This window comes from Portunus trituberculatus, chromosome 43 (genome assembly GCF_017591435.1).
Source record: "Portunus trituberculatus isolate SZX2019 chromosome 43, ASM1759143v1, whole genome shotgun sequence".
NCBI classification, from domain to species: Eukaryota; Metazoa; Arthropoda; class Malacostraca; order Decapoda; family Portunidae; genus Portunus; species Portunus trituberculatus.
The window spans coordinates 11,953,426-11,975,518 of record NC_059297.1 but is presented as its reverse complement, the minus strand read 5'-3'; the positions used below and the strand labels follow the sequence as shown (position 1 = coordinate 11,975,518).

Here is a 22,093-nt window from a genome sequence, read left to right as displayed (position 1 = left end):
CAAGCCCCATTCTGATGGTCTGTCCTTAATTATTGTTCTCATTTCTCTTCCTACTAAAAGTCTTCCATCCATTTTAGTAAACTGCCATGCACTCCTCCTACCATTTCAAGTTTCCAGATCAGTCTCCGGTGTGGTACCTTATCAAAGGCCTTTTTTAAATCCAGATATATTCCATCAGCCCAACCATCTCTTTCCTGTATTACATCTATCACCCTCGAATAGTAACATATCAGGTTTGTCGTGCATGAACGCCCTTTTCTAAAACCAAATTGACACTCACAAAGTATGTCATTTTTCTCCAAGAAGTCTGTCCATCTATTCTTCACCACCCTCTCACACATCTTAGCTACCACACTTGTAAGTGACACTGGTCTATAGTTCAATGGGTCTCTCTTGTTACCTGATTTATAGATTGGGACAATGTTAGCTCTTTTCCAGTCTTGGGGCACTACACCTTCCCTTAATGAGGCATCAATTACTTCACAAACTTTTTCTGCCAGTTGCTCCCTGCATTCTCTTAAAATCCATCCTGATACCCCATCAGGTCCCACAGCTTTTCTCACTTCTAAACTCCCCATCATATTCTTGATCTCCTCCACAGTTACTTGAAACTCCTTCATAATCCCTTTCTGTTCCATTACCAGTGGTTTGTCAAAAGCAGTCTCCTTTGTGAATACCTTCCGAAAGCATCCATTCATAGCCTCTGCCATTTCCTGGGATCTTCCCTGCATACTCCATTTACTTCTAAACTTTCAATACTTTCTCTATTTTTGATGTTGTTGTTCACATGTCTGTAAAAAAGCCTTGGTTGGTCTTTACATTTATCAATTATATCCTTTTCTTGTTTCTTTCTTTCTTCTCTTCTAATCAACACATATTCATTTCTTGCTCTTTTGTAACTTTCCCACTGCTTAATCCGTCTTTTCCTTCTCCACCTCTTCCATGCATCCTCTTTTCTTGTGTGTGTGTGTGTGTGTGTGTGTGTTATTTATCTAGTTATAGTATACATGACGTAAATTATGACTGATTCTGTTTTTGTACCTACATGTGTCAAATTATTCTCTCTCTTCATCAGACTGATGATGGTTACAGCAATGAAGTGCTTGTAACTTTTCATCTATCATTTCCCATGTTGACTTTTCTCTTCCCTCAGGCAATTGATGGTGGCTTTAACAAAGGTGCCATGGCGGGAAGCAATGATAACATGTCAAACTCCATGGTGGGCTTTGGGAGTTTGGCTGGCCCTGGGATGCCTGATGGGGGCATGGGTGGCGGTGGCAGCGGTGGGTACTCCTCGATGAACCTCACAGCGAAGCAGAGATGGTGCTTGAGGTAATATATGGGTGTTGCTCCTCTCACCCTTCCTTTCAACATAATCATTCCTTGGGTTCTGTTCCACTGTTCATGTAACTACTTAAGTGTATAAAATATCCTGAAAAGCTAACTGTTTTCGATACTTGAATGGAAGATTGAATTTAGGTGAGAATGTTAAAGTAAATTTTTCTTTGTAATAGATACCGAATGTTCCACTCATCACTTATACTGGTATGGTTTCTAGTTACTATGTTGGTGGTGCCAGGTAAATAAATTTTACAATTTTTACCATATATTGATGTAAAAGAAACAGTACAAGTACAAAGATAAACTGCCTGTAACAAGGCTAGGAGGACCAGGACTTTATTAATCCCTAAGGCTGAGAGGACAAGGACTTTGTCCATACTTAAGGCTAGGAGGACCCAGACTTTGTCCATCCCCAAGGCTGAGGAGATAAGGACTTTGTCCATTCCCAAGGCTGAGAAGACAAGGACTTTGTCCATTCCCAGGGCTGAGAGGACAAGGACTTTGTCTATCCCCAAGATTGGGAAGAGATTGCCTGCTTGGCCTATGGCTCAGGTCATGGCTAGGGCTCTTGGTCTCACCAGAAGTTGACAAGGATGGCAGGGCAAATGATGAATATAACTGCAGATAAAGGCAGATGAGGCTTGACCTCACTCTGCACATGGTTGGGCTGGGCAGCTAGAGGTTGGTGTCAGGTCATAAGGCAGATTAGACCATATGGGAGAGTGAAACATGGGCTAAGGGTGTGTTGTTACCAGCACACACACTATACTGTCTTTTCTTTCTTTTTTTTTTTTTTTTTTTTTTTTTAACATACCTTTAAGGAGAAAGATCAGAGACATAGTGCTTTGAGTGCTTGATCTTTATTTGCTGGTTTTCACACTCAAGCCCTATCATGTTTGTATGATTTAACTTTACCAACTCTTTGCAGTTGATCCGGTCATCCTGTGATGACGATGGCAACTCGAGAGACTACATCAAGGTGAAACTCAAGGGGAAGGTGACATCGCAGGAGGTCGAGTGAGTGTCTGATCTCTCTTGTATCATAATAAGTTTTATTTATTCTACATTAAAAATATAAAACTGGTTTTGAAATATATATAGGTCTCATTCACATATAAGAAAATATGTAAGGACTTCATGAAAATATTAGGAATGAAAAAAAGCTTGTGTGTAGCTCTGGTATGTTTAATTCACTTTGAAGACAAAGACTGGAATGTTGATTTGAGTCCAAAGTTGGTCAGACATAAAAGGAAAGGTGAAAATAAGAACTCATGAAAATTTGGAGGAAGTTGTTTAAAAGAATGATCCATGAAAATTATGAACTTTAACTACCTTAAATCCAAACTCCTTTTCAACTCCCATGTAACTCCAATCACACTTTTTGACTTTGACCTTTTTTTTTTTATTTGCAGACTCCTTTTTTTACTTGCAACCTCCTTCCTTTTAACTTCATCCCCCTCCCTCTTCCCAACTCCAACCTTCTTTCCTTTAGGTCTGACATATTTAAAGATTCAGGAGTCTTGAAAAATTGACTAGCAATGTAAGAAATAAGAATACTCTGCTTTCTGTATTAAAAGTAAGGTATGATCACAAGGCCTGACAGTAAAAGTAGTGATTCTCCTTTTTACTTTTCAGTAATGTTCTCTTCTTCCTGAGTGGTGAGGGACATGTTTTCACCACTGTGGATGAAGACCACTTCAAGGCCACTGATGGTTAGCTACACACTGTCTCAGCCCTTCAGTCTGAGAGGGAAGCCTCTGTGGGGTAATTTTCTCCCTATTTGGTTTTGGCTGTTACTTCATTGTTCCTTTAGGCACTATTCATTGAGTGCAAGGCCATACTTTGGAATTTCTATAGTATTTCTAAAGGAACTACTTAATTGTGTACATTCCCACTTAAAGATCCAAAGCTGTTCAGTATGATGCAGAAATAATTGAACACAATATGATTGCATACTAAGAATTATTGCCTTTAGTTTCTCAATTTAGTATGTTGAATATTTATTTGTATTCTCATTGTAAGAAAGAAAATTATAAATTGTGATGTTTTTGAGTTTGCCATTGTATATGTACTGTATATTGCCTTCTGAATTTCTATATCATTTCTCAAGGAACTACCTAATGTGTGCATTCCCAGTTAAAGATCCAAAGCTGTTTAGTTTGATACTCAAATAATTGTACACACAGAATATGATTGCATACTAACAATTACTGCATTTTTAGTTTCTCAATTTTGTATGTTAATATATATTTGCTTTTTCATTATGATGAAAACTAGAAATTATGTGATATTTTTAGTTTCCTATTATATATGCATATTGCTAATGTGAAATCAGACTGTATACAAGTTCAGTGAAGCAATAGTAAAAAAATTCCACATTTATACAAAAGACTGGATTAAGTTTCATATTTACACAAGAAATCAAGAGAATAAACTTAATACATTTGAGACTAATTGTGAGATGACTTTGTTCATTGGCTTCATTTAAACCTGAGATAAGGAGCATCCACTGAGTGTAGCAGGAAGCCTTGACTTAATACAGAGAAAACAGTTCATTGTGTTACCTGAAGAACCAGTTGAAAATGTATTGCCTCTACAAAGAAAAAAAAAAACGAGAGGAAAAAAATGGTTCTTGTGCTCTGTATGAAGGATCCAAGAAAAAGGTGCCTCTGGTACAGTTCTTGGTTCATGACTGAAATTTTGTTAGTTTTCTTCAGTGGAACCTTGGTTACCACATGCCTCCTTTTTCAAAAAAAAATTTGAACTCTTGGTTTCTTTGGTTACAAAACCATAAATTCAGTTCTTGAACAGTTACTTGATTTCAAATACTAAAAAATGAAGCTAAACCTTCTGTAAATTACTAATTTATAGTTAGGTATTTCCTTCATTTTATGTATTTGGAGCATAGATACAGTGGGTAAAACTAATTCAGTCTTTGAAATAAGTTAAATGTGATTTTGTTGAAAAGCCTCAATGTAAACAGATCGTTATTAGTGCTCATTGTAATCCTGAGTCATCTGTACCTCTCTGCACAACTGCATTTTCTCAGCAGCAAGATGTCTAAGTGTTATGATCACCTTCATTTTGGTGGTGAGTGGGTTGCTCTTCTCTCTTCTCTGTGTTACTCTGTAGGGGTTCCTTCATTGGATCAGTGGCAAAGAGAACACCTGCCCCATTTAAACATTATCTCCTGATGAGTTCCATGTCACTAAGTTATTCAATATGTCCTATCTAGGTAAATAATTTCTGAGCAAGGAATGTGAAGCAGCCATCATGGATGTGGGAGCATGTGATGCGCTACTGAGACAGGGTGGACGGATGTCTTGGAACAGATTAATCCAGTTTACATTGATTCCTGTGGGAAACTAGTTTTGGCTTCCAAACATTTCAGATTTTGAACAGCATTGAAAAATGATTAGTAAGCTTGAGAACTGAGGTTCCAATGTACTGTCTTACATTTTCTTTGGTAAGAGGTAGTAATCTTGTAACAATAGTTTATGGTCTTATAATGCCTTGAAGCTATTTGATGTTGAAGGATAAAGAGATGCACTACCAGCTCTTCCCAACTTTAATGTTCACAGGAACAACATAGAAGTGCCAGAGTGCTGGTAGTTGTTGTTGCTGCTGCATTCTGGCCAATACCATATTGGTGAAATAAAAATTATCAACAACCATTTCCTGTGCTGCACTTTCTTAGCAACTTTCTCCATACCAAATATTTTGTCCTTTTGTCCAAGCTTCATACTGTTCACCTAATATAAACATAACTATAACAGTTTTAGTGTTACATAGCCAATTGTATTGTTGGCTTGGTGCTCAAAACTCATTCTAAGATTTCTTTCTTTCACTGGTTTTTACCTTCCTGCTAGCAGGAGGGATGAAGTAAGGCCAGGTTGAGAACTGACTCCTTGGTAGTCATCATCCTCACTTTTAATTTTGATTGATAAATATACAAAGGTAGATGATTGTGACATATGTACAAGAAGTAATAGCTTTCATTCTCACTCAAAGTAGTAATAAAGGATAACATAGTGTGGTACTGTCTGGCATCATTAATAATGACACCAACTGCCAACACCAACACACACACATTCATCTGTAAAGCTTGTCGGACAAGACGAGCACAAACCACACCTTCTCCACTAAGGCTTAACCATTAATAGACAACACCTCATAATAAAAAGAACTACAGATACAATCTAGAATCACAGTGGCACGAAAGTACATACATACATAGCCCAACTGCCTGTGAGTGTTGGAGGAAGCCATGACGTCCTCCAATGCACAGGCATGCACTGGACAAATTTACTAGGAATACAATTGAGACAAAATAAGGTCATTTTTGTGTTCCCATCTATATTTACAATGAAGGCACAGTACAAGAGGATCTAACCACCCTCACAGAGTAAGTATGGGCATATAATTGTACCATCTTTCTCTGCCAGCTTGGGGTGACCTATCCTCCAAATGGTTGGTAAGCTTCTCAAGGGACTTAGCAACACTGGACTCTACTCTTACATCATCAAGAGCCCATGTAAGTTGTTTTAATGTTGGTGTCTTTACGTAATTTATAGCTAACAACTTGTGTATATACATTCAAGTGTCTAAAGATCTGGTACATTCAAACTTGCAAGAGGCGTTTTTTGGCGAACTGCAGCCTTACATGTGAGTCCTGGGTGTGGTGAGTATCCCATAGTATTTGTGTAGATTTATGAGTTACACTGAAAAATCAAAATCTGTAGAAGGCATATGTTTAGATTCATGATGTACGTATACTCATGAGTGTATCTACTTTGTTATTGAAGATGTACAGTATTTTTAAAGCTATGCATAACAAAAGATTTCCCTGGAAGGCTCCCAAGGCACTGCTATGGCTGGATTTGGTCAAATTGAACAAGTAGCACCAAGTGTTCCCAGATTTTGGTCTTTGGTATAAAAATTAAGATCCAGCCACATAATGTGACTTAATGACTAGCAAACTTAGTCTACTTAGTGTGTTAGTTATTGAGAAACTTGTATTTCAGTCCGAGTTGATAACATGACAGTGTGCTTTGTGGCACATGAACTTTATTAATAGTTATTCATTTAGGAGTGATCAGATAGGGAGGTGGCTCATGAAGAGGGAAGTCAGTATTGTGTTAAAGGAATGTCAAGTTGGATATGTGGCTGTTGTGTGGCAGCCTTGTTTTGCTGTGCCTACTTTGGTGTATCTGTGTGAGCTGCACCTTTGCCTCCAGCACTGTTAAGATGGAGGATGGTAACTAAATCATTCTCCATCTACCTTCATTGCTACCACTATTTCTTTAGTGACATGCATCACTTCAGGTTTCTGCAGTTAAATTTCCTTTCCTTCAGTAAAACATCAGACTTAGGTTTGGTGGCTTTGTAGTGCAGTAATTAACTCCTGGCTCACTGCAGTGTAGCTCAAGCTTACATCACAGATCAACCAATTTATAGCTAGCATTTGCAATATGTTAATTTATTTTGATTTTCAGTTGACATTTTATTTATTTAATTACTTGTTTGATTTATTTATCAATGTTTATTCAGGGTTTTTTTTCACCTTGTGGTGTGCCGTACCATGAGATTTTATGACAAAATTAAAGTGGAGACTGAGTCTCCTGCTGACTGCTCCAGGGGAACAGTTGCAGGAGTGTTAAGAGTTTGGGGCTGACTGACTTTTTCCTCTCTGCAGAACTGGACTTTTCTGAGTGAATCAGGATGAGGGCAATGAGTAATATTATTTGGTTGTTATTTTGTTGTAATCAGTAACAAACATGTAAAATATCTCTAATGGGGTAGACTCTATCTCTCATTGTTGCACCTCTATCCCTTGCCACTTTTCATTACTAACTTACTGTAGCACATTAAAATCTCACAACAATTCCTGCCTCATGTTTTCACAGTATAATGCAGTTCTTATCTTCCTATAAGCAACAGGACTTTTCTTTTAAATTGTGCTTGGAAAAGTGTAAAATGTAACTGTACCTTATATTTCCTTCAAACTGATAGCTGAAATATCTCAGAAAAATGTGTATCTTATTTTTCTTCTCTTCAGTTAAAGAATGCTTTATGACCCTCTTATTTTACAATTTAGAAGTCCCAGTCAAACAACAGAGAGGTGTATCTTCTGCAAATTTTGGCTGCGTAGGAGGCCTCAGACTATCTCATACGAGTTCAGCAGAAAGAAGCCTTACAGCCTGTGCTGGTGTGCCGCTGCTCATTCAGCACCACTACATATATTGTATCAGTAGCACCAGCACAGCTATAATTTGAGCAACAGATCAAAAATGATCAGACGGGAAGTGCTAAAGAGAATGGAAGCAAGTGAGGCAGATAAAGCTGACTACCGACTGTGACTTTATTAACACTTATATTTATTCATTTGATACTTAATTACTTTTGTGGATCATCAGTTTTGCCACCACAGTGCAGGGAGGAGAGAGAACAAGGCTGCAACACTAAACAATAACATCAAGGGAGGCAGCAATATTATAGCAGATGAATACTCACAATCTGTTGTTTTGAAAAGTTGTATATACTAAACCTTACAGGGAGATGTGCTAATTTGTAAGTATAAACTGTGGGGTCAGAATCTGGTTTAGAGTATAAGTGGGGAGGAACAGAGCAATATGTTAACAATAATAATGAGTGTAAAGATGAGTGCCAGCTCAATGAGAAAAATTCTGTAAAAAAATTGGATACTCTATTGAGACTTTTTGAGCAACATGATATAAGGCATAAATTTATCTTTACCCCCACTCATGTTACTTTACATGCAAATATTAACAGTCACAGGAGCACAATTCACATTCTTTTCCATCACCAAAACACTATACCTATACAGTTATGAGTAAATGCAATACTGCCTTCATTAATTTCTTTCCTTTACAATATACCTCCATTATTCTTTCTTCTTGACTTTCTTGGCTACATCTTCATAATAAATGTGTCCTTTTGTCCAAGCTTCAAATTACAAAAATCTTTGTGCCACAGAGTAAGTTATTAGTTAGGTACTGGAAACCCATACTGTTAATTTCTATTCATTTCCTCTTGATGGTTGTCTCAGTATCTGTAGAGGGAAGTCTTGCGTCTCACAGGAGAGTTGTAGCGGGCAGAATCAAGGGCTGAGGACGAAGAAGAATAGGGACCCGAGCCCCGATACGAGGAGGAACTAGAGGATGGAGAGGTGAGGTGGGATGAGGAAGAAGAGGTTGAGGAGGGAGAGTTTATATGTGATGGAGGGATGTATGGGGTGGGATGTGAGAAACGGGTAGGATTGGGGTGTGGCTGTTGGTGTTGGGGTGTGAGACGAGGGTTAGGGCTCGGGTTGACCAGAGGCTGTCCTTCCACCAGTGTCCTAGTAAAAGGGTAAAGTATATTTAGAACATGGTTATGATTAATTTTTTACAAGAAGTGTAGCAGAGACAAAAAATTGCAATATGTAATATTTCTCACAGTTATTTATGCCTATCAGTGCCCAAGTAAGTGAACAGTATATTAATTTTTGGTATAAAGATATGAAAGCATCAGCATGTAACTAATCTTAAACTCACACTGGTAAATTGTGTTCATTAATGGTCATAAACAGATACAGATAGTAAGCAGTATATATATATATATATATATATATATATATATATATATATATATATATATATATATATATATATATATATATATATATATATATATATATGAGTGCAAAGGTGGAAAGGAAACCCGGGCCAGAATCAGGAACACAGTTCATTCTCTAACGTTTCGACAATAGTCTTCTTCGAAACGTTAGATAATAAACTGTGTCCTGATTCTGCCCCGGGTTTCCTTTCCACCTTTCCACTCATTTGTCTGGTTCTTAAACAATATATATATATATATATATATATATATATATATATATATATATATATATATATATATATATATATATGTGTGTGTGTGTGTGTATTTACCTATTTGTGTATTACAGGGCCCGAGCTAAGCTCTCTGTGTCCTGTCTCCTTGTCTACTCCTGTCATATCTCTCTTTCATCTGATTGACACACAGTGTCAACGACATCACTGCTCAGTTTATTTCACTTATCAATACTACGATGCGGGAAACTGTACTTTCTCATGTCATTTAGACATATGTCTTTTATTAGTTTTTTTTCATGTCCTCGGAGATGATTACTTGTGGTCACCTTTATCAATTCTCTGTCCAATATGTCAATCTTGTTCACCAATTTATACATAGGTATCATGTCACCCATTGTTCTTCTCTCTTCTAATGTGATCAGCCCCAGCTCCCTCAGTCTCTCCTCATAGTTTAACTTCTTGAATCCTGGCACCATCCTTGTTTCCAGCCTCTGTACCCTTTCCACCTTCTTCACATTTTTCTTCATGTGTGGTGACCAGACACAAGCTGCATATTCTAACTGGGGTCTTATTAAAGTGCATAGTATCTTCTTCATCATTCCTTCATCCAGGTAGTGGAATGCAAGACCAATATTTTGAAGCATATTATATGTTTCCCAAATATCTTGTTAATGTGTTTCTCCGGTGACAGTGTTTTGCACGATTACTCCTAAGTCTTTCTCTTCATTGGTCTCTTCAATTTTCTCATCTCCCAGCCTGTAATCCTTGTTTGGTCTGTATCTACTTCTGTGTGTGTGTGTGTGTATGTGAATCCAGTGTTATTTTTCATTCATGTTTGGAGGATTCATTTCAGTATTCCAATGAACATCACTAAACTGACTGATAGCTTAGTTGTGTAGCATCAAATAACATCACAAGTAATTTTGCATTAAAAGTATCTAAGATATTATTATTGTTTTCATTACTTGATGAAATTGTTTTCATCAATGATTCATTTGTTCAAGATTACTTAATTACTCTCTTCACACTGAGTGGGCAAATTTGAGAATTAGGTGTTGGTCTTTTGTTGAATTCTCTCTCTCTCTCTCTCTCTCTCTCTCTCTCTCTCTCTCTCTCTCTCTCTCCCCAGTTAAGTAAAACCAAGTAAAACCAAGAACACTCATGTTGCCCACAGAATCAATCATTGAGCACCAGCAGTGTTACCATTACATAGATGGAAGAAGGATGCAAGTTAGCAGTGAGAATAATGCACCAATGCAGTACATATATGATAACTGCTGATTCTGGCTTTATCATTCCAAAATCTATACACAATGAGACTCATACTCAACACAACTTTCAGAATAGTAACTTAAGCCTAAGTTTGGTATACCGGAAAGAAAATATTGCCCAGTGCAGTGTTAAACAAGTGTCCAGGAGTATTTGCATGCAACAGGGTGGACTAGTGAGATTCCCGTATCAACACCAAGGATATTTAACAGTATGGGCCTATATACCTTGTATTAGCCTGAGTGTGAGCACTCAGGCAAGGATAATCGACATAGTACAACATTATGTACCTTGCTCTAGCATGACTATGAATTAAGAGGCAAGGGTAGTAGTCATAGTACAAGTCTGTATCACTTGTGTTAGCATGAATGAATGCTTAAACAAGGACAACAGACATAATGCAAGTGTTAGCTCGCATGTGGATGCTTAAGCAAGGACAATAGACATAGAACAAAAATGTATATCTTATGTTAATCTGAATGATGGAGACTTGCCTTGTGAGACATAGAAATAAGGAAGAGTAGATGAAACATATCCTCTTAAAATTTCAGGAATCATTATAGGACTAACTTCTCTAGAATTCATCTAATTTTTGCTGCAAATTATACAGTAATTTTTTCTCAGTTGGAAAGTTACCTCAAATTTATGCAATGATCACCAAACTAATAGTTTTGTATTTCTCCTCATGAATGTTGTGAAACATACATCAGCTAGAAATAATTAATATTCTTTCCACATGTGTTCCTTTCATAGAGAATGAAAATGCCTTGGGTAGTTTTTCTAAGTATAGACCTCATACAGGTAGACTTAGCGATGGATTTGTTTTGTCACACGGAATTAACTTGTTCCATTACGGGAAAGTCACCGGGAGGGGATAAACAAGCAAAAGCAAATAAGCATACAAAAGGCAGAAAGTGTGTGGTGCTTCCTCACTCATGGATGAAGACTCTTCCCCGGGGGGCGCCACGGCCACGGCTGAAGAAATGAAGGCGGCACGGGCAATAGAAAGACACCATTACATAGACATAATGGCAAAAGAAACTAATAGCTTAGATACACCATTACATAGACATAATGGCTACAGAGAAATTTGATGGCCTATTCAAGGCATCATTATGTACTATAAATCAATATACACAGGAAAAGGCATCATTACCTTGATGGCCAAATCAATTCACTATCAAATCACTATATGTATATATAAAAAAAAAGTAAAAGGCATAATTAACTAAACATTGTAGCTAGAGATTGACAACCTGGTCAAGACACTTATCACATTACGTAGTATAAAGAGAAGAGAGGCACAATAGTATCTAGACATAATGGCTAAAAGGTTAAGTATCATCACACAGATATGTCAAAAAGAGGATATCCCATTGAAAAATAAAGACTTTGTTGCAGAGATGAGATGGGTAGAAAGATAGTCAAAGTTTTCAATTATAATCACATAATGGACATGATAACTAAAGAAACCGATAGGCATAGTGTAGGCATTCATTCAGTGCAGGGAGTGAAAGGCAGCAGCATAAAAAAAAAAAAGGAAAGGGAAGTTGAGAGAGATATTATTGTATAAAGACTTAAAACATTTCCTTGTCCACCCACACCATTTATAAAAAATGAAAGAAAGATAAATATTGATGCAGACAAGCTGAGTAATCCTTTCTGTTCCTAATATATTGAATATTTCCCTGTAATCTCAGTTCATCTTATCATCTTATTAATTTCAATATCAGAAGGCTGAAGACCGCAGAAAATAAAACTAAATAAAACAGAAAAGAGCATACATGTTTATAACCTCAGTAGTCATATAACATGAAACTTCAAACTACTGGTAAATTTTTTTTTTTTAAAGTACTAGGTAGTTGCTCCAGACTTGCATATACACCAATTTTAATTTGAAGTGAGTTATTATAATGAAGATTAATAAGCAATGTTAAATCAAAGAATAAATAATATTCAAGGTTTGTCATTCTGGTATCTCTTAACATATGACTTTAAATGGGAAGTGTGCAAGTTAATTACTATTATGACGTTATCATAATGATGATTCATAACCCCAATTAGAGTATATTTAAGTGAATGATAATAATAATAATAATAATAATAATAATAATAATAATAACAATAGTAACAATAATAATAACAATAACGATGATGATGATGATAATAATAATCATAGTAATAATAATGATGATGATGATGATGATGATGATGATGATGATGATGATGATGATGATGATGATAATAATAATAATAATAATAATAATAATAATAATAATAATAATAATAATAATAATAATAATAATAATAACAACAACAACAATGATAACAACAACACATTCGGGAAAACAAAGTGCATCAAATAAGTAGAATAGAGACAAGGGAAAACTAAAAGTAGCAAGGAATGAAAGAAATACAAAGTTGGACCTGAAAGAGAACCATGAGGGCTGAGGGCTGACAGGTAACAGCGCCGACAGGTCACAAGAGGACGAAGAGAAAGTTAACTGTCGGCACGTCAAACACTCATGCCACCATAACTATGTGTCATTATTCACTTCCTACATACCCGCGGCCGTAATGAGCAGCGTGTTGTGTCATAGAAGTATTAGTGAGTATACGAAAGGCAAGACAGTGACCGGTACCGTACACAGAAGAGAAAGAGTAGCGGTGAACACGTGAGGGAGGTGGGCGGCGGCAGGTGACCCTCATCATCAACAGGTAGGTCATTCATTTGTTCTCTTTAGCTTTTTCTTATGGCACAAAATATTATGTTGCAAGTTTAAGGTGTAATTTCAAAAGAGACGGCCATCCTAGTAAGAGGAGTGAATCGTATCATATTGTAAAATTTCTAGTGTCAACTCCTCTGCTCGATTCATTTGACTGAAAGAAGCAGAGTGCGCCGTTCTCCGTCACTATAGAGGGTAGTGTTATATTTTGTAGATCAAAGTCTTTAAATTGAAATGAAAAAAATAAAAATAAAATAAAACTAAAGATACAGCGGGAGGAAGCCTGATGTTTTATTATTGGAATAATAACTGTTTATGGTTGTTTACGCGTGATAGCCAATAGCCAATAGCCATCTGACACGTGATGGTAATTCCTTCGCTGACATTCACATTGGAGTCCAAGTGACATCAAAGAGCAGAAATGAGATTTCTAGGACTTGATTATTTGAATGACTTCGAAAATAACATTATTTTATTTAGCTTCAGATATCATTACAGTCTAATGATTGAAAACTGAAAATTAGTAAATTATTTAGAAAAGGCACACGGCTCATTTTACTAATGCTTTCTCCTCTTGCCTACAACACACTTATGGAGCGGGGGATAGCAGAGTAAAATATGACTAAACGTTATATCTTACCACTTTAATTGTTTAACACACACACACGAAAAAAAAAAAAAAAAAAAAAGAGACTGGGTCACTGGAGAGCTACTGCTGCTGCTGTTATGATAGAAGCGATCTTTGATACTTCAGAAAATCTCACGAAATCTAGTCTATACCTTGGGGATTGGACACTATCTAACCTAGGTTAGGTTCTTGGGTAGATAAATGTCCGTAAGGGGGTATGGACTACCGATTTCTGGAGATTCTCACTACAGATTTCTGGATTTTTTTTTTTACAGTATTAAGGAAGGCACCCATCATAACAACAGCAATAGCTCGTACATAGTCATCGTGGTAATAGGTGACGTTTAAGCACATTTTAGCTTTCCTCACACCTGAAAACCTTTTACTATTTACCAATCAGTCTATGTATTCATAGGTGTATTGTAATGGGACTGCTATTGTTGAGAGCCATAGCTCCTTGAAACTTCCTTTTGTTATTATTATTGTTAGATTATTATTATTATTATTATTATTATTATTATTATTATTATTATTATTAATAATATTATTAGTGTGATAAGTCACCTTACCATCAGGTAATTGTATGTTGTTATTAGTTATAAACTTGTAACTGATGTGATGTGCGTGTATATATTAGATAGGGTGAAATCAAAAGCTTTTCATCTCATCAACTCCTCTCCTCTGACTGACTGTCTTCAGCCTTTCTCTCACTGCCAAAATGTTTCATCTCTTTCTATCTTTTATTGCTATTTTCATGCTAATTGTTCTACTGATGTTGCTAACTGCATGCCTCCCCTCCTCTTGCAGCCTCCCTGCACAAGGCTTTCTTCTTCCTCTCATCCCATTTCTGTCCAACTCTCTATCACAAGAGTTAACCAGTAATCATTCATACCTTTCACTGGTAAACTGTGGAACTCCCTGCCTGCTTCTGTATTTCCGTCTTCCTATGACTTGACTTCTTTTAAGAGTGAGGTGTCAAGACATTTGCTCCCTAATTTTGGATAACCCTTCTTATCTTTTAGAGAACCAGCATCAAGTGGGCCATTTATTTATATATTTTTTTTATCATTGTGATGCCCTTGGCTGGCCTTCTCTCCTACATAAAAAAAAAAAAAAACTTTGTACAAAATCTTGCAGGAACTGCTATATGCAGATCTCATGGCTTATTGCAGCTTCCTTTTGTTTTCTTATGTTGCATAGCCTATATAAAGTTACATAGAAACACTGGCCACAATGGACCTTGTGGTCCTCACAATGTGAACTAGTCCTACACACAATAACTGGTACTGTATTAAGAAAGAAAAAAAAAATGTTACACGGAATTGGGCCCAGTTTTGGAAGGGTTTATGGATGAGTCGAGCTGAACCAACTTGAGCATGCCAAGTCGAGCGCACTGGTGCCAGATTGAGCATCAAAAAATTGTATGATTTAGGGAATTTTCCCTAGACAGAATAGTGTTAACATAATCGAGGATGATGTTTTCGTGAATCATGATTGTTGTCTCATTCTTTTGAATGCACTAATAAGGCTGTACTACCGTCAAATAGTACATCAAATAAAGTTGCATGTATTCATCCTCTATAGCAGTGGTTCTGAAACTTTTCAAACGTACGGAACCCTTTCACACTTCTGCTATTCAGCGGAACCCCCTACAATCCCTTCACCCAACATAGGTAGGTAGAACCCTCAAATGAAATTACAGGCGCTAAATTTACAAGGACTTCACGTACTCTCTCTCTCTCTCTCTCTCTCTCTCTCTCTCTCTCTCTCTCTCTCTCTCTCTCTCTCTCTCTCTCTCTCTCTCTCTCTCTCTCTCTCTCTCATTTCTGATGGAAATGGCATGGCTTATTATACTATTAATCAGGGGTCATCAATCTCTGGAATTTTTTGGAGGAAAGAGATTGGTTGCGCTAACACTTGAGTTGGTATGCCGCTCGACTTGGTGTGTGCTTGACTTGTCCAGGTACCTTCAGGAGTCATTTCGGGCCTATTAGAGGGTTAAACTACTCAATTTCTCAATCTTTAAAAAAATTAAAGACTACTTTTTAAAGTGTGTGTGTGTATGTGTGTGTGTGTGTGTGTGTGTGTGTGTGTGTGTGTGTGTGTGTGTGTGTATGTATGTATGTATGTATGTATGTATGTATGTGTAATTCACCACGGTTGTCTGTTTGTCACCCAGCCAGTCTTCCCCATTACGGAGCGAGCTCAGAGCTCATATTGACTGATCTTCAGGTAGGACTGAGGCCACAATACACGCTCCACACACCGGGAAAGCGAGGCCACAACAGCTCAAGTTACATCCCGTACCTATTTACTGCTAGGTGAACAGGGGCTACACATTAAGAGGCTTACCCATTCGCCTCGCCGCTTCCCGGGGACTCTCGATTGTGAGTGCTAACCACTACACTATGTGGTGTGTGTGTGTGTGTGTGTGTGTGTGTGTGTGTGTGTGTGTGTGTGTGTGTGTGTGTGTGTGTGTGTGTGTATTGATTTTGCTGAATCTGTATTATCACTAGAATGGTACTTGGGATAAAATTTGAATCAGAAGGATCTACCTGATGAAGGATATCATACATCACTGGTGTTGGTGATGAGGAGTTTTAAAGTTGACTGTGTGGGAGTACTCTTCAGAAATCCAGTATAGTTAATTCACATGTTGGTAGAGAAAGTTGGCTTGAGGAGGTGCTAAAAAGAGAGGAAGGCTAAGGGACTGAGGACATGATGTCATACTGGAAGTGGGTGGAAGGTAGACATGATGGGGGAAGGGGGTGGTGTGAGTTGGGCAAGGGTGGGTGGGACTTTTGGCAGACATTACAGTAGTAGTCTGGCATGATAGTATGGGAGGTGTTATGCAGGGATGCAGCAGCACAGACGCTACCTCAGGGCACTCACCTGGCAGCTGAATAGCGGCGTGCGGGCTCCTGCTGCAAGTGACGCCGGTAATCGCTGCCAGGACGTGCGCGAGCATCGGCAGGAGGCAGGTCCATGGTGTTGGTGCGGCGGTAGACGGGAGGACCTGTCACCTCCCCTGTCAGATGGCCTGTGGTACTGGTGCGGCGGTATGGACGCTGCTCCCCCTCTTTGTGGGGGTTGTGGATCCAGCTGCCTGTCCCACTGCCTCCAGAAAGCCGCGTCAGGTGTGTAAGACGCCTGGACAACTCTTCTCTGGCTTGTGAGCGGCTCTCCTCCACGCTGGCTGGCTCAGGACTCCGTATGCGTCCTAGAGGTGGCTCACAGTGTCCTGGCTCGCCTCGCTGTAGGGAGCCATTAGTGCCAGCTTGTCCCATGTATGGTACTGGTCCCATTGGTGCTGTCATTCCATCCTGTGCGTAGGGTTCCCCCACGGGCTGCCCTGAAAGGTCATCGGGGGCTAATGAAGTGGCACGGCGCCCATATTGGCCAGGCTGCATCCTGGCACCACAGGGTAAGTAGTCATCCCGGGGCATGGAAGGTGCACGGGGATAGAGGTAGGGGTCATTGGGGGGCAGGGAAGGTAAGTGTGGATGATGGGCAGGTTCTCCTGATATGAGAGGTGGCAGAGGTCCGGGTAGGTGATCTGGTTGAAGGGAACTGCTCCGTCGGCCTCCAACCTGCAAGAGGCTGGCAGCCTCCTCGGGTGGCAAGGAAGTGCGGGTGCCAGGGCGGTTGGGATCCCAAGGTGGTGGAGAACGTGGTGAAGACAGTCGGCGAGCTGCAAGGGCTGCTGTCTCCTCTCGTTCCTCCTTGAGCAGGCGTGCTTTGGCGGCTGCCAGCTGCTGGTCCATGTCCTCCTTTGTGTTGGCTCTCCACAGCTTGGGTCGCTTTTTGTCCTGGAATTTGGAGTAGTAACTCTTGCGGGTGATGCGGTCCATCACACTCTCATCCTCACCCTCACTCTGACCTCCTCGCTGCTCCTCAGGGCACTCAGTGAAAGGTGGGGATGGACTCCGAGGTTCCTGTGGCTTTTGCACCTTAACCTTGTCAACCTCGGTGGTGAAGGAGCGGGATGCCACTGTGGTTCTTGTGGAGGCAGCAGCCCGGCCTGGTGGGGGAGCAGATGGGGCTCGACCAGCATGTTGGTTGGCCTCCATGTTACTGGCTGCAGTGTCCAAGTTGGTGGGACGGCCATTGCGGCGGTTGGCCAATGCTGGAGACAGCCCATATGTGCTGATATTTGTTCCTGTTGCTGCTGCTGCTGCTGCTGCTGCTATCCGCCCAGTGCTACTCCCGCTGGGCCGAACTCCACCACCGCTACTGCCCCGCTGCTCCTGTGTTCCCATGTTGCCAATGCGTGAGGTCATGTCACTCTCCAACTGTGATAGGTGATTGCAAATGCTCTTGGTGGCAGACTCAAGGGTGTAGCCTGGCTGTGTGGCAGTAGTGGTGGTGGCAGTGGTGGTGGTAGTGGTTGTAGTAGTGGTGCCAGAAGCAAGGACAGGGTTGGCCTGAGACACTATTTCTTTGGCACTCTCTTCACCATTGCATGACTTTTCATGGAGATTGGTAAGATCTTCATCATTTTTCTTACCTTTGGCTTTTGACAGTTTTCTGGACTGGTCGTTGGTTTGTGGGATCTTATCTTGCCCTGTGGCCTTGTTACCTACATGTCCTGTAGGGCGCACTTCCTCCTTCGCTGTGTCTTTCCTACCCAGAAATTTGTTCAGTGCATCAGTAAGCTTTTTGGAAGGTTTTTTCTCTGGCTTATCAATGTCATCTTCAGTATCACACATACTGGTTTTGGAAGCACTTTTCTCTGTACGTAGGTTGAGGAACCTTGAAGGACGCTTTAGCCGCAACTTGTCCTCCTTCTCTCCTCCCTCTTCATCATCTGCTGTTGCTGCTGAAGAGCGGTTACTGTCTGATATAAAGGAAGCGGACCTGTTAAAACGAGAGGTTAGCATTTTGTACATTGATTTGGGTTTGTCAGAGTCACCAGAAGGTGTCTTTTTTACTTTGCTTTTGTCTTCACTCTTTTCAGGCTCTTGTTCCTTTTCCTGCACACGGTCACTGGTCTTGTCCATCCGACTGCTTGCTTTACCTGAGGCACTGGGGGTGTCACCTTTGGCTGCACTTGGGGAACGGCTGACACTGGCTGAAGGCTGAGGGCTAAAGGCTCTGGCTTGCCCACCTGCTTCACATTCCCCTGTTGGTGGTTTGGTGATGTCAGTCTTTTTTTCTGTGGTACTGGCTTTCTCAAGAGGTGAAGTGGGCCGCTCTGGGCTGATGGGTGGTGGAGACTTGAGCCTTGAGGCTGATGATGACTCCTTGTTGTTGGCATTGATATGATCAATGGGCAGGTCACGGGATTTGCTGCGGCGATAAGCCTCAAAAGGTGAGATTCGCTTTAGTGTTCCTGAGTTGAGCTGAGTGATCTTCTCACTGGCTGCCTCAATGGTAGGTGTCAGTTCTCGGGATTTGCTCTTGTGATACACTTTCATGGGCTGGAGAAGGTCACTGCCACTGCAGGGAATGTTACTGTTGCTGCTACTGCTGTCTTTGTTGCTAGGGATTTTATTATTGTTATTGTTATTGGAAGTGGTAGTGTTTTCCACCTGCCTTGTGTGTCCAGAACCTTTAGGAACACTGTTAGTGTTGGCCTTGATGGGGATACCACTGCTTGACTTGCTGGTGCCAAGGCTGTTACTATTGTTGTTCTTGTCACTGTTGTTGTTAGCAGTGGCTGTAGCTGGTGGCTGCTGTGGCAAGATCTTGCTGGATGGTTTGGAGTTCACATCATTATAGGAGTAAGGAACACAGTTTTCTGTTGGAGCCCGGTTGTCTGATTTGTCTTGTAAGGTGTGGGATGGGCTCTCAGCCATTGAGGAGACTCGGCGAGGCTTGTGTGAGTCCATCCTTGACAGGGAATCTAAGGCATGACGAAGGTCCTCAGACCTGCCCCGCTGATAAGAGTGCAGGTCCAAGCTGCCTCGTCCCTGGTTGCGGCGTAAGGAGTCCAGACCCGAGCCATCTCTGCTGCCCAGTCGAGTCAGCTCCCCACGTGGGGAAGATACTCGGCGGAGGCTACCAGTCCTGTCTCTGTTGACCAGGCTAGCACTGCCACCCCTCCCAGTCTGTGGCAGAGCCCTGCAGCTGTTGCTGTCCTTAGGTGCCAGTGAGGAGGCTGACATGCAAGGACCATTTGCCACTGTACTGAGGTCAGCATTACTTACTGACCTGTGATTCCCAGCCAGGCTGGCAGGGCAAGTAAGATGGAGAGCAGGATTGGAGGAGTAGAGGGGCTTGCGATCTCTCCCCTGCCATTCACTCTGTGGAGATGAATCATCACCTTCCTCCAACTCCCTCACCAGCTGCTGCAGCTGCTCCTGCACACTCTGCTTCAAAGTCTCGGTGTCTTCACTGTTATGTTGGTGTGAGTTGCCTGAGGAATACTGTGACGCTTGTGCGCCATTTTGTGTGGCAGCATTGTTGTACTGTCGCTGCTCACAGTGCCCACCATCCCTCCCTAAGTATTCCCCCGGCGAGCCACCCACAGTGGAGTGGGGGCGTCTCATTGGGCTTCGCAAGGTTCCATACATAGCTGCTATTCTGTCTGCTGAGTCGTGCATTCCTCTGCCTTGGTGCAGGTTGCCACTGCTGGAAGCTGAGTAGGGCCTTGGTAGCGACATTCCTCCACCCAGGTAGCCTCCTCGACCATTTGGTACTGCCATGTCTTCATCAGGAATGTTGTGCAGCTCCCTAGAGGGAGCACGGGAGTACTGGGGGCGCCGCCCCATGGACCGGACTGAAGCTTCTGAGGTGTCGCTCTCACCGCCATCCTCTGCCCCTGACCAGCGTGACGCCCGCCACCCTGCAGACCAGACATTACCTTGTTAGTGTTCCTGTCTCACCTATCCTACCCTAACCCACCCTATCCATCCCTCCCTTGTGCCACTGAAAGACAACACACTACCTGGGTCATGTTCACAGGAGGGCAGTGACTAGTGCAACCTCAGCACCATTGGTCACAGCAAGTACTGTCCAGTTGTATGTACAATTTGATGCTGATAGGTGGTCAAGAGATGACTAATATTCACACTGCCACTGACATCACTACTGTTGCTGTCATTACCACTACCACTACTACTACTAATGCTACTCTTGCAACTACAACTCTATCCCAGTGGTGCTAAATATAACAGCTTTCCTAGCTATATACAGCTTGCTTCTTTGGGAAACAAATATTTTCATGTTTTCTTCATCTTCTTCTGTTTGATCTCCAGCCACAAAATTATAACTATTTATGGTTTTATCTTGTGTAACGTATACTTTTGTTAGCATAACGTGGTACCACTTACTACTGATCAATCTGTGGTATTCTTTATTAGTCATCAGTTACGTCTTGTGAGATAGGTATTTTTGTATTCCAAACTCTTCTTCTCATTCAGTAAGATAACTGTGTTATGTAAGGTTTTAGATGTTATATATGTACATATGTGCATCTCCCTCCCCCTAAATTTTCAACAAGCCTGTGCAGAGGCTTCTCTCTCTCTCTCTCTCTCTCTCTCTCTCTCTCTCTCTCTCTCTCTCTCTCTCTCTCTCTCTCTCTCTCTCTCTCTCTCTCTCTCTCTCTCAAATACATACATATGTACATGCAAACATTTGACACACACACACACACACACACACACACACACACACACACACACACACACACACACACACACACACACACACACACACACACACACACACACACACACACACACACACACACACACACACACAGTGTAGCCACCGAGCAGGATGCACACAGCTGAGCAGCTTGCAGAAATTACTACAAAAGGAGTTGGAGACTGGCCTAGATGTATGTACAGGGAGAGAGGGGGGCTATAGGTTCTGCTATCTCCAAATTAAGCAAGTGTTAGATCACATATAAGGAATGAATAATGAGAAAGAAAGATGGAACCAAGTAGCGTTGCCAGGCGTATGGCAGAATCGAAACATACACCAAGTGATAACCAACGCTTTATAGAAAGTTATAGAAAGTTCAATAAATGAAGGGAAAGTTCAACCAGAGTGGAAGAGAGCCAACGTAATACCGATATTTAAAGGAGGAAAGGCAACTGAACCACTAAACTACAGACCAGTGTCACTTATAAGTGTCGTAGGGAAGTTATGTGAAATAATTATCAAAGAAAAATGAGTTAAATTTCTAGAAGAGGAGCAAGTCATATCAAACAGACAGTTTGGGTTCAGAACATGGTGGTCATGTGTATCAAACTTATTAAGCTTCTACTCGAGAGTTATTGCAGGACTTGAAAACAGAGATGGATGGGTAGACACAGTATACTTGG

General features: G+C 40.7%; 2 protein-coding genes across 14 annotated transcripts in view; one reads left to right on the top strand and one right to left on the bottom strand.

The window, feature by feature from the left end:
* Positions 1 to 5,015, top strand: part of LOC123517976 (replication protein A 32 kDa subunit-B-like) — a 33,568-nt gene extending 28,553 nt beyond the window's left edge. The window contains exons 6-9 of the mRNA XM_045278478.1: positions 1,154 to 1,332; positions 1,824 to 1,893; positions 2,270 to 2,358; positions 2,977 to 5,015. Of these exons, the coding sequence (XP_045134413.1) occupies positions 1,154 to 1,332; positions 1,824 to 1,893; positions 2,270 to 2,358; positions 2,977 to 3,058 (420 nt within the window). The 3' untranslated portion in view covers positions 3,059 to 5,015. The remainder of the gene's footprint in view (positions 1 to 1,153; positions 1,333 to 1,823; positions 1,894 to 2,269; positions 2,359 to 2,976) is intronic.
* The window catches only part of LOC123518079 (serine/arginine repetitive matrix protein 2-like), a 121,181-nt gene continuing 103,982 nt past the window's right edge, over positions 4,895 to 22,093 (bottom strand). For 12 of the 13 annotated variants that reach the window (XM_045278674.1, XM_045278673.1, XM_045278680.1 and 9 more), the window contains 3 exons: positions 16,713 to 20,607; positions 11,400 to 11,441; positions 4,895 to 8,701 (listed from right to left, as the gene is read on the bottom strand). In XM_045278674.1, coding sequence (XP_045134609.1) covers positions 8,407 to 8,701; positions 11,400 to 11,441; positions 16,713 to 20,607 — 4,232 coding nt within the window. In that variant the 3' untranslated portion in view covers positions 4,895 to 8,406. The remainder of the gene's footprint in view (positions 8,702 to 11,399; positions 11,442 to 16,712; positions 20,608 to 22,093) is intronic. The other variant, XM_045278671.1, reaches the window with a different exon arrangement.